Consider the following 12927-nt stretch of genomic DNA (forward strand, 5'->3'; position numbering starts at 1 on the left):
GCAGCATGGAAAGGCTCTTTCTTTTTCAAAGGCCTGATGCTTTTGTTTTTTTCCACAGGCATCAGTAAATAAGTGCTTCCAGGTGACCTGGTGTTGTGTCCAGTGCATGGGAACAAAATATCACATGTTTATGCCAGTTCTCTCCTCCCCTCTTGGAATCTTTAAAACCCACCGTTTATATTTCAGCCTGATGCATTGTGAAAGAATTTACCACAAGAAGGAAAGAAAGAGAGAGAGAGAGAGAGAGAGAGAGAGAGGCGCATGTGAACTCACTTCTTTTTGACATGGTGCTGACATGATGTGGTGCCTTGTCAATCTATATCTGGTCATCTGCTCCTTGCCATAAATTGTATCTTGTCAGTCTGCGCTCTGCATGCACTGCTGCCCTACAAGCAGCGGTTTGCAAAAGTTGAGGTTTAGTGGCAGTGCCAAAGTACTACATCCTGCCCCACCTGAACATCTCCAGATTAAATGGGAGCAGATTATGGGCTGGCATTTGATGGCAATGGCTTGTATCCCATGCAGCACTTAGTAACTTTCTCATCCATGCAAAGTTTCTGTGTTTCCTGAATTTTGCAATGCAGTTCTAGCAATGTGTATAAAAATGCACATACTAAAATGTGCACATAAATGCACATTTTAGGGGGGGGAATCATAAAATGCATTATATTGGAGAAAATTGCATGCAAGATATGCATAGTAGAAGAAATTAGCTCTAACATGCTGATGAATTTTAAAGGAGGACTTTATTTGCAAACTAATATGGAAATGTGCTGAACTGAACTTAGAATCATAGAATCATAGAGTTGGAAGAGACCACAAGGGCCATCGAGTCCAACCCCCTGCCAAGCAGGAAACACCATCAGAGCACTCCTGACATATGGTTGTCAAGCCTCTGCTTAAAGACCTCCAAAGTAGGAGACTCCACCACACTCCTTGGCAGCAAATTCCACTGTCAAACAGCTCTTACTGTCAGGAAGTTCTTCCTAATGTTTAGGTGGAATCTTCTTTCTTGTAGTTTGGATCCATTGCTCCGTGTCCGCTTCTCCGGAGCAGCAGAAAACAACCTTTCTCCCTCCTCTATGTGACATGCTTTTATATATTTGAACATGGCTATCATATCACCCCTTAACCTCCTCTTCTCCAGGCTAAACATGCCCAGCTCCCTTAGCCGTTCCTCATAAGGCATCGTTTCCAGGCCTTTGACCATTTTGGTTGCCCTCCTCTGGACACGTTCCAGTTTGTCAGTGTCCTTCTTGAATTGTGGTGCCCAGAACTGGACACAGTACTCCAGGTGTGGTCTGACCAGAGCAGAATACAGTGGCACTATTACTTCCCTTGATCTAGATGCTATACTCCTATTGATGCAGCCCAGAATTGCATTGGCTTTTTTAGCTGCCGCGTCACACTGTTGGCTCATGTCAAGTTTGTGGTCAACCAAGACTCCTAGATCCTTTTCACATGTACTGCTCTCAAGCCAGGTGTCACCCATCTTGTATTTGTGCCTCTCATTTTTTTTTGCCCAAGTGCAATACTTTACATTTCTCCCTGTTAAAATTCATCTTGTTTGTTTTTGCCCAGTTCTCTAATCTGTCAAGGTCGTTTTGAAGTGTGATCCTGTCCTCTGGGGTGTTAGCCACCCCTCCCAGTTTGGTGTCATCTGCAAATTTGATCAGGATGCCCTTGAGTCCATCATCCAAGTCGTTGATAAAGATGTTGAATAAGACCGGGCCCAAGACAGAACCCTGTGGCACCCCACTAGTCACTCTTCTCCAGGATGAAGAGGAACCATTGATGAGCACCCTTTGGGTTCGGTCAGTCAGCCAGTTACAAATCCACTGAGTGGTAGCATAGTCAAGACCGCATTTTACCAGCTTCTTTACAAGAATATCATGGGGCACCTTGTCAAATGCCTTGCTGAAATCAAGGTAGGCTACATCCACTGCGTTCCCTTCATCTACCAGGCTTGTAATTCTGTCAAAAAACGAGATCAGGTTAGTCTGACATGACTTATTTTTCAGAAATCCATGCTGACTATTGGTGATCACAGCATTCCTTTCTAGGTGCTCACAGACTGTTTGCTTAATGATCTGCTCCAGAATCTTCCCTGCTATTGATGTCAGACTGACTGGGCGGTAATTATTTGGGTCCTCTCTTTTCCCCTTTTTGAAAATAGGGACAACATTTGCCCTCCTCCAGTCTGCCGGGACTTTGCCTGTTCTCCAGGAATTATCAAAGATGACTGCCAGTGGTTCTGAGATCACATCTGCCAGTTCTTTTAATACTCTTGGATGCAGTTCATCTGGCCCTGGAGATTTGAATACATCTAAACTAGCCAAATATTCTTGTACTATCTCCTTAGTTATTCTGGGCTGTGTTTCCTTTGCTGAATCATTTGCTCCAAATTCTTCAGGTCGGGCATTGTTTTCTTTATCAGAGAAGACTGAGGCAAAGAAGGCATTGAGTAGTTCAGCCCTTTCTGTGTCCCCTGTTTGCATTTCACCATCTTCTCCTCTGAGTGACCCCATTGTTTCTTTGTTCTTCCTTTTGCTACGAACATACCCATAAAAGCCTTTTCTGTTGCTTTTAACCTCTCTAGCAAGCCTGAGTTCATTCTGTGCTTTAGCTTTTCTGACTTTGTGTCTACACGTGCTGGCTATTTGTTTGAATTCCTCTTTGGTGGTTTCCCCCCTTTTCCATTTTTTGTACACATCCTTTTTTAATCTTAACTCAGTTAAAAGTTCTTTAGATAGCCACCCTGGCTTCTTTAGGCACCTTCCATGTTTCCGTCTCATTGGTATTGCCTGACGTTGTGCTTTTAGTATCTCCCTCTTAACAAACTCCCAGCCATCATGAACTCCCTTTCCTTTTAGTATTGTTGTCCATGGGATCTCACCCAGCACTTCCCTAAGTTTTATGAAGTCGGCTTTCTTAAAGTCAAGAAATTGAGTCCTAGTATGCTTGGCTGCTCCTTTCCGCTGTATAGTAAACTTCAGAAGAGCATGATCACTCGCGCCTAATGATCCTTCCACTTCAACCCCACTAACCAGGTCATCAACATTGGTTAGGACCAGATCTAAAATGGCTGTTCCTCTTGTTGCTTCTCCCACTTTCTGGACAATGAAGTTGTCTGCAAGGCCAGTGAGGAATCTGTTTGACCTTATGCTCTTGGCTGAGTTTGACGTCCAACAAATATCCGGGTAATTGAAGTCCCCCATTACTACTATCTCCCTTCCTTTTGCATGCTTGGCCATCTGTTCCAGGAAGGCATCATCTATGTCCTCCGTTTGGCTTGGGGATCTATAGTAAACTCCCACAATGAGGTCTCTGTTATTCTTCTCTCCCTTAATTTTGACCCAAATGCTCTCACTTTGGCTTTGAGGATCTAAATCTTGGATCTCTTCACAGGTATACACATCCCTGACATATAACGCCACTCCTCCTCCTTTCTTGTCTGGTCTGTTTCTCTGAAATAGATTGTATCCCCCCATTATTACATTCCAATCGTGGGACTTATCCCACCAGGTTTCAGTGATGCCTATTATGTCATATTTAGTTTGCTGTACCAAGAGCTCAAGCTCATCTTGTTTATTTCCCATGCTTTGCGCATTAGTGTACAGACATTGAAGTCCATTAATCATTCCCCCGTGTCTCTTATTTAAGGATTTTTTCCTCCCACCACTAGGTCCGCGTGCTGTTTGCTCCATTTGGTCTATGACATTTGGATGATCATCTTCATTAATTGATAGACTCCTACCTTCAGGAGCACTGTCTCCCTCCCCCACATTAGTCAGTTTAAAGCCCTCCTGATGAGGTTTCTGAGATTTTTGGCAAAAACATTTCTCCCAACCGTTGTGAGGTGCAGCCCATCACTTGCCAGAAGTCCATCTTCAAGAAACTGCAGTCCGTGATCTAAGAATCCAAACCGTTCCTGTTTACACCATTTGCGAAGCCAGCTGTTCACTTCCACTATTTTCCCCTCTCTCCCTGGGCCATGTCGTTCAACTGGGAGGACAGATGAGATGACAATTTGTGCATTTAGTTGCTTCAATTTCCTGCCGAGAGCCTCGTAGTCTCTTTTGATCTTCTGGAGGCTATTGCTTGCAGTGTCATTGGTTCCCACATGAACCAAGAGGAAGGGGTATTTGTCCGTGGGTTTTATGATTCCTTGCAGTCGTTCAGTTACATCTTGGATCTTAGCCCCGGGGAGACAGCACACTTCCCGAGACATCTTGTCAGGCCCACAGATCACTGCTTCTGTTCCCCTCAGTAGGGAATCCCCTATCACCACTACACGCCTCCTCTTGGGTTTGGTCGGGGTTCTTCCATGAGCTGTCCGTTCCAAGGTCGCCTGCACATTCCCTGAGGACTGACTTTGCTGCTCGTCTTCATATACCTGATCGACTGTAATGAGGGAGAGATCCTCAAATGGAGTCTGCTCTTCGTCTTCCATGCTAGGGGAGAGGACCTCAAAGCGATTGTGTATTTCTAAGCAATCAGAGTGAACCCTGGGCCTCCTACTTCTTTGAGTCACGTTTCTCCATATATCTGGCTCCTGTGTTGGTGAACTAGACTCCTTCTCAGGGGAGTCCCCTGTCTCCTCCTTGGTGGAGACGGTGTGCTCTGTTGCTTCCAAGAAGAGCTCCAGCTCTCTAATTCTTTGGAGCGTAGCTACACGTTCCTCCAGTTGCTGGACTTTGTCTTTTAAGAGGGCAATCAACATGCAATTGCTGCAGGTAAAGCTGCCTGCAACCTTTGGCAAGATGGCAAACATTGCGCAGGAATCGCAGGCGACTGCAGCTGTTCCCTCCCCTTCCATCTTGAGATCGTGTCGTTGGGGTTGGCTACAGAGGTCCTCCATCATAAAAAGCTTGAAGACAGGACAAATAACTTCCCCCACACAAAAAACACCGAGATCTCCCCCAACAAACGTTTGAGACTAGCTCCCCTAAATCTAAAAGATGGATCTAACTGCGCGCGCCCTGCAAACTCTGATAAGCTCCTCCCACAGCTAATCCCCTGCCTCAACAGAAACCCTGCCCCCTCTGACCTTTACACAGGGAAAACAGCAATCAGCCACAAAGAAACACACACACACAAGAAAACCCTTTTTGCTCCTTCTTCAACTGATGCCCTGCAAACTCTGATAAGCTCCTCCCACAGCTAATCCCCTGCCTCAACAGAAACCCTGCCCCCTCTGACCTTTACACAGGGAAAACAGCAATCAGCCACAAAGAAACACACACACACAAGAAAACCCTTTTTGCTCCTTCTTCAACTGATGCCCTGCAAACTCTGATAAGCTCCTCCCACAGCTAATCCCCTGCCTCAACAGAAACCCTGCCCCCTCTGACCTTTACACAGGGAAAACAGCAATCAGCCACAAAGAAACACACACACACAAGAAAACCCTTTTTGCTCCTTCTTCAACTGATGCCCTGCAAACTCTGATAAGCTCCTCCCACAGCTAATCCCCTGCCTCAACAGAAACCCTGCCCCCTCTGACCTTTACACAGGGAAAACAGCAATCAGCCACAAAGAAACACACACACACACTTAATATTGGAAAAATTTGAAACTGAAATTTACATATTCAGCAATCCTAAATGTGCCTGACATGAAACTCAGTGTGCACATTTAAACATGACACACACTTCTGTAATAGTGGAGGTCATTTTTGTGGGAGATGTGGAATAGAGATCTCTGAAGGCAGAAAAGCTGGAGAATCATTTTGCTAGGGGTGTGAGGTATGAGTTTCTCTAAATGCTGAGCCCAGCCCCAGACTACCCATGTTGGGATGTTGGTTGGTATCTAGCAGCTCTCTCTTTTACCAGCGTGTTCCTTAATACTGTCTTTGTATTTTCACATACTGCCTTAAAGGGAAAGCAAAGTCTCCAGTCACTTGGATCCAGTCTTTTTTGCACGTGACTCTGAAGCCTGTTAACATGCCTCTCATTTCTCTGGTTTCACTCTGCATAATATTGTAAATAGCCTTTTCCACAAGGGTGGGGCCTTCCATTGACACTGTGGTTTCCACAGCTGGGAAACCAGTTTCCAAATTGGGTTTCTACTCCAATAAGCTGACTCTGTACTTCTGGGGGCTGTGGGTTAAAAGGAACCCCCCCTTGCCCGCAGAACTAAGAATTTTCATTCCCGAGGCGTAACCTCAGCTTTTATGTGCTGAGGCATTCCACGTGAGACTGCTGAACTTCATGATGGTGGGAAGCCAAAAGATTCCCAGATGCCTCATTTCGCTAAAGAAAACAACTTAGTTCATCATCGTCCTTGCTGCCAAACTCTCACCCTGGAATGTAATTTGGGTTCTGCATTTGACAGTGCAGTTTTATAATTAAAGGAAAAACAAACTTTAAAGCTCTGGGAGTTTCCTATCCTACTGTTCATTTCACTGAACTCTTTGAGGCCATTTTCCTAATCATTCTTGTACCATAAGAGCATAAGGAGAGGCCCCTGGATCAGACCAAAGCACCATCTAGGTCAGCATCCTGTTCTCACGTTGGGCAACCAGATGTCCATGAGAAGGAAGCCTGCGAGGAGGACCCGAGCTCAACGGCACTCACCCTATTTGTGCAACTGCTATTCAAGATGTACTGCCAGTCACAATGGTTATATTCTACCCTGAGTGCATGGAGGCACTGTTTACCTTCCCACTCCAGCAGCACTTCTTTATCACTTGACACAGTCCTCCGTGCGCCAGAAGCGGTTTAGTCCTGTTGGCCACGTGACCCAGAAAGCTGTCTGTGGACAAACACTGGCTCCCTTGGCCTGAAAAGCAAGATGGGTTCCACACCCCATAGACTTAACCATCCAGGGGTCCTTTACTTTTTTTATTATTCTACTCCCACTGACAGAGGCAGTGAAACCCTGAATAGTGGTTTCGGGGAATCCCAAGTTGGTATGGTCTTGTTGTACTCAGGTCCTGTTTTGCAGTTTCCCACTTTGGTTAGCCACTTTGAGAATGAGATGCTCTATTAGAGGAGCTAGTGGCCTGATCCAGCAGTGTTTTTCTGTTTTTATGCTACCTTGATGGTGGAGGCAGTGTATAACCATCATGGCTATAGCCACTGAATAGTGGTACCCTCCATGAATTTGTCTGATCCTCTTTTAAAGCCATCCAAGTTGAGAAGAGCTCTTCTGGACGGTGTATTTAGTCCAGCATCATGTTTCATGCACTAGTCAACCAGAAGATTCTGGAAAGCCCACAAGAAGGACATGAAGACCATTGTCCATGGGAAACATAGGAAGATGCCTTATACCAAGTCAGACTTCTGGTCCATCTGTCTTAGTATTTTTGACACTGACTGGCAGCAGCTCTCCAGGTTTTCAGTCAGGGCTGTTTCCCAGACCCAGGCAAGTCAGGGATTGAACCTGGGCTGTTGACATCCTTCCCTACCTTGGCCCCGCGGTATGTGAGCTTCAGAGGCATACCTGGAAGTCTCTTTTAGCTATCATGGCAAATAGCCACTGATAAAACTACTTTCATGGATTTGTAGTGAAATGTCTGTCTAGCACTAGTCAAATCCTTACTACCAGATCAATCCCCAAAGCAAAATCCTGGCTACCACAAGCAGCTGCCTCCATCAAGCAACTCTCAGGCATTTGTCAATTAACAATCTAAATTGCTGACACAAGTAGATAATTCCTTTTAAAAAAACTATTGTGGGTTTAGGCAGAGTGGAAGGTTTCCTCAAAGCATTGCACAACACAGCATTCTGAGATTTTCACTGCCATGCATAGAGGGGTGGTGAACCCAGGTCCCTTCAGATTCAGTTGGACTTGCTCTCCCATCATCCCTGGCCATTGGCCAAGCTTGTTGGGGCTCTTGGGAGTTGGAGTCCATTAGCAACTGGAGGACCACAGGTTCCCCTGTCCTGCTATACAAGACATTGAATCCTTAAAGCCATATTGAAGTAGCTCAAACCTTGGTCCTGAACTGAGAGCTCTTCTTTTATGTATAAGAGATGTGTTCTTAATGAGTTTCTTCCCTGTTTCTTTCATGTATCTCAGTTCAAGACAGTCCTGTATATGCATTTGGATGAATATGCTTATTTGATTGTGTGAATTTATCTGGCTTGCATGTGAGCAGTGTCACAAGACTTGGCCCATAAGACAAACCTATTGCTTCAATTATCTGGCTAAACACAACTTTTTGTTATCTCAGCATGTGGCTCTCAGTGATTCCAGTTTCTTCCTTCCTTCAAGGATGACGGCAGCCAGAAGAAAGCACACTTATTGGGCTTATTCCATGGACTGCACAGGCAATGAGGCACACATCTCCAGCTGCAAACTGGGCAATCGCATCAGCACAGCTAGTGGGAACGCAACATGTGAGAATGGGATGCCTGCCGTGGTGAGCTGCTACCCTGGTCGTGCTTTTGCCCCTGGCAGCCACAGCGGTTTCCGGAAAGCTTTCCAACCCGAGGTAAGAGAGACAGAAATATGTTCAGCTATTGCTGAGGAGAATAAATTTGTGGAGCTTGAAATCAGCTGTGGGTATTCTCAACCAACCATGTGGCTCATGTGGAAGGCTTAAGCTAACACTCCGCACCATATGTTTGAATCACTCTTATACCACTTTAACAGTCTTGGCTTCCCACAAAGAATCCTGGGAACTGTAGTTTGTTAAGGGTGTTGGGGGCTGTAGCTCGTGACAAACTTCAGTTAGCCATGACTGTTAAAGTGGAATGGTGTGGATATGACTGAGACAAATGTTTTCTTATCTGAATCTACATATGAAGGCAACAGGAAAGGCCTGACTCCACACAGACACTATCTCTGCTTGCCATCCCCTGATCCAAGGACCGCCAACTTGTGGCTGAAGAGCCACACCCAACTTTGGTCCTGATTGTCTCCAGCCCACGCAACCTTTCCGACTGCATCTTTTTAAAAATAATAATAATATTTATTAAGTTTTCCAATTTAACAATCCAATAAAAACCACATTAAAAACATTTCAAATTATAAAATAATCAAACAGTCCAAATGTTATGCCAAATTATAAATCTTTGTTTGACTTCCCATGCTCTGAGGTCGGGCGGTGGCGTTCATCTCACATTTATTCTGCTCCTAAGTTATTCTCTGATTGCATCAAGTTGGATGCAGTGACTCAAATGTCTCTCATTAATTCATTACATTTATATCCCACCTATATTCCCCCAAGGTGCTCAGGGTTGTATACATTGTTCTCTCCCCTCCCCTTTTTATGTTCATGTGATGAGAGCTAATGACTCTCCAAGGTGATTCTGTGACTTTCATAGCTGAGTAGGGATTTGAACCAGTGTCACCCTAATCCCAGGCCAAGCATGTGTCTAGTCCATTACACCACACTGGCTAATTTCCCAATGGAAGAAGAAGGCCTGCCCATATTCTTCAGCCATACACTCCCTGGCCAAGTTTCTAGTGGGAGATGCACAGTGATATCATGACCTGGTCAGTTTGGGGCCTGAGTAAGTGGACTATTGCTGTCTTGTTCGCTGAATTACTTGCATTCAAGCATGTCTTCACTGTAAATCAGCCTTTGTCCGCCTAGAACCCTCTGGACACTTTGGACTCTGCAAACTCCTGTCAGCTCTGGCCAGCCACAGCATCTTGGGAGCTGAGGGGCACCAGGTTGACATCCTTTACCCTCAGTGAACCATGTGAGAGGTTTATGGATCTCTAAAAGAAAACTCTTGGTATCCTCATCACAAAATGGCAGCCTTCAGGTGTCCTTAGGGGAAGTTGTTGCCATTAAACTGCACTGTAGCTTAAGCCTATTTCTTTCACAGTTAATGTGGCTGAAAGTTTGCACAACCATGAGCAATGGGATAAGATATTCCAGTGTGACTCATAGCACATTTCCATGAATTCCTTGTGCATATTTGGGCATTATTTACAGAGCTGTAGGAATACACATACTCTCTGGGATGCAGTGACGGGATAACAGTGTTCTCAGCAGTTGCCTTAGTAGATTGTCCAACCACAGTACAGTGGTACGTCGGGTTACAGACGCTTCAGGTTACAGACTCCACTAACCCAGAAATAGTACCTTGGGTTAAGAACTTTGCTTCAGGATGAGAACAGAAATTATGCGGTGGTGGCGTGGCAGCAGCAGGAGGCGCCATTAGCTAAAGTGGTACCTCAGGTTAAGAACAGTTTCAGATTAAGAATGGACCTCTGGAATGAATTAAGTTCTTAACCCGAGGTACCACTGTATGAATCCATCTTTGAAACTGCGCTCTCTCTCTCTCTCTCTCTCTCTCTCTCTATCTATCTATCTATCTATCATCTATCTATCCATCGAACGATCTATCTATCTATCATCTATCTATCCAGTTGCAAAAGTGGTCCAGGAATTAAGGGATGGTTTCGTTGGTGATATCATGGGCATTAACCAATGATTACTTGTAACAACTGGCCCCTCACCCCAATTCAGAGTGAATGGTGCAGGAAAGCAACAACCACGTTGAACCTCTTGTTTTCCAAAGCATACCACTCTAGAACAGAAATGCAAGTTTGTTTGTCAGTAGGGAAGATGTACTCAACTCAAGCTACATTTACTACTCTTAAAAAGTTGCATCTGTCTTCAGTCCATCAGAGCAACATTTGTACTGTAACAATGCTAGTGTTCCTATTGTGCAAGGCCTCGTTTATAGCCTCCCTCCTGTTTTGACCAGGGATGCTTTTTGACTGAGGACAGCGTATGTTCCATTTAGTGCTGGAAATGGCAAGGCTCTTGGCAAAACACTTGCCACATTCTTGTTCAAAATTCTTCTGTTCAAGCCAACTGACTGCTGAGCTGGCTGGCTTGGCTGAACTTGCAGCTCCTTGTTTCTCTTGTGCTGTCTGCTATTCTTGCTATGTAGATGTTAAATGTGGACAATTCCTTTCCGTTATATAACTGTGACTTGTAACAGATAAACTACCCAAAGGAACATACAGTACAAGCATTGGTTTTGGGGTTTTTTTTATATATAGATGAATGTTTGATGCTGGTGAAACTGGTTAGCAGCACTCCTGGAGATTATGGATCCATGATCCCATCTTGTATAAAAAAGCTGCCACACTTTAATGCATGGGTAGGCAAACTAAGGCCCTGGGGCCGAATCTGGCCCAATTGCCTTCTCAATCCAGCCCACAGACGGTCCAGGAATCAGCATGTTTTTACATGAGTAGAATGTGTCCTTTTATTTAAAATGCACCTCTGGGTTACTTGTGGGGCATAGGAATTTGTTCATATTTTTTCCCCAAAATATAATCTGGCCCCCCCACAAGGTCTGAGGGACAGTGGACCAGCCCCCTGCTGAAAAAGTTTGCTGACCCCTACTTTAGTGTCACACCTTGTTTCCTACATTCATAGCAGAGATAGAAATTGCAACACAGGAAGCATGATGCCATTTAGGTTGCAGACAGATGTATGGAGCTGGATTGACTAGCCTCGGCCAGGCACTTCCAACTTCCAAAAGCTTGCAGTCTGTTCCCAGTATAAAAAACTGGCAGTGATCTATCCATTGTCATTGGAGGGAGCAGGAGCATGCGCCGGGTGCTGTGTGGAAGGTGGTGGCTAATTGGACGCAGGAGGGGGGAAAGGAAAGGGAGGCAAAAGTTCTCTCCCTCCCCCAAGCTGCTCTCCCCCCCCCCAAGCCAGCCCTTTCTCTCCCCCCACTGTCAAAGGGAGCTGTGCAGTTGATGCGGATCCGGCTGTCACACACAGACCAGAACTGACTATCGCTCCAGCTCTTTCCCTCTAACTATCTGCTCAACTATCTTAGAAACTATCCTTTTATTCTCCCTCCCAAAACACTGGCTCCACCCCCCTTTTGGTAACCAATCAGACAGAGGCTCCAGCCCTCTGGTGGAATTCTGAGGCACTGCATCACCAGACTCTGGTCTGGCTCAGCTGTCCATCACACCATCATTTGATTCCAAAATGCATCCATAAAACACCTGAGTTCTGTGGGAGAAGGAGGGGTTTTTTTGCTAATGGAATTTCAGACTAACCTAGCTGGGGTGGAGTTCCTGGAACAGCCCTGTTATCCTGTAAGTCATCAGAGAGTGCATTTATTTCAGCACCAAGAATTGCTCTATTTGTTTTTTATATAGAAGCATGGATTTTCAGTCCTCTAACCTTATGGTGGAGTATGTACATCGTGTCCTTGGATGAGGAACCTGTTTTCAGTTTATTTAAAATATTTCCTATGGCTCGTAGCTGTTGATGTTCTTGTTGGATTTGGGGGCCTGAAGGAACATGAGCTTTAGATATTCCTGAGTGGGCATAGCTGGGTCTCTTTTTAATTCCAACTTTTCAGGAGCTGGAATTCAACAATCATTATCATTACCATTATCAGTAAAGGCTGAAAAGATGAGATCTTTATACCTGATACAAAATTCTGTCAAAGAAATCAAATTAACCATGCAAGTTCATCTCTTCTCCCTCCTTCATCCAAATTTAGAAAATGTGCACAAATGTGTTAGGATTACGCAATCTAGTCTGCTTCAGCTAATCATAGGGAGGGGTCACAGAAGCTCCTCTTGACCTGTTGACTACTGAGAAGCCTAATCTGTCCCTTTAAGGCAGAGTTAAAAAGTAGAAGGCCAGGAACTGCCTCATATTCCTTGAAGCGCCCATAAATTGGGGGAGGGAATTTTTTTAATTTTATTTGCATTTTAATGAGAAATTACCTAATTCACATTTCTGAAACCAGTATATAAATTGAAAACACATCTATTCTTCAAGATTCAGCGTTCCCCAAATTTTGTGATGCAGTTCTCTGACCAAATAATTTGTATCAAACTGTGTATATTAGGATAAAGTGTACATCAAAATGGATAGTATTTGGGATTCTTTACAGAAATGTGTACATTTGTCAAAACTGCATACACAAATGTACATTTTTAAAAAATCACTAAAATGATGCGGAATTTCATTAT

General features: G+C 44.6%; 1 protein-coding gene across 1 annotated transcript in view; it reads left to right on the forward strand.

Annotated features, from left to right (window-relative positions):
* LOXL2 (lysyl oxidase like 2) overlaps positions 1–12927 on the forward strand; it is a 102132-nt gene that overhangs the window by 56094 nt on the left and 33111 nt on the right. The window contains exon 5 of the mRNA XM_082200410.1: positions 8221–8440. Within this exon, the coding sequence (XP_082056536.1) occupies positions 8221–8440 (220 nt within the window). The remainder of the gene's footprint in view (positions 1–8220; positions 8441–12927) is intronic.

Source organism: Podarcis vaucheri (assembly GCF_965113315.1).
Source record: "Podarcis vaucheri genome assembly, chromosome: 15".
In the NCBI taxonomy this organism is placed as follows: Eukaryota; Metazoa; Chordata; class Lepidosauria; order Squamata; family Lacertidae; genus Podarcis; species Podarcis vaucheri.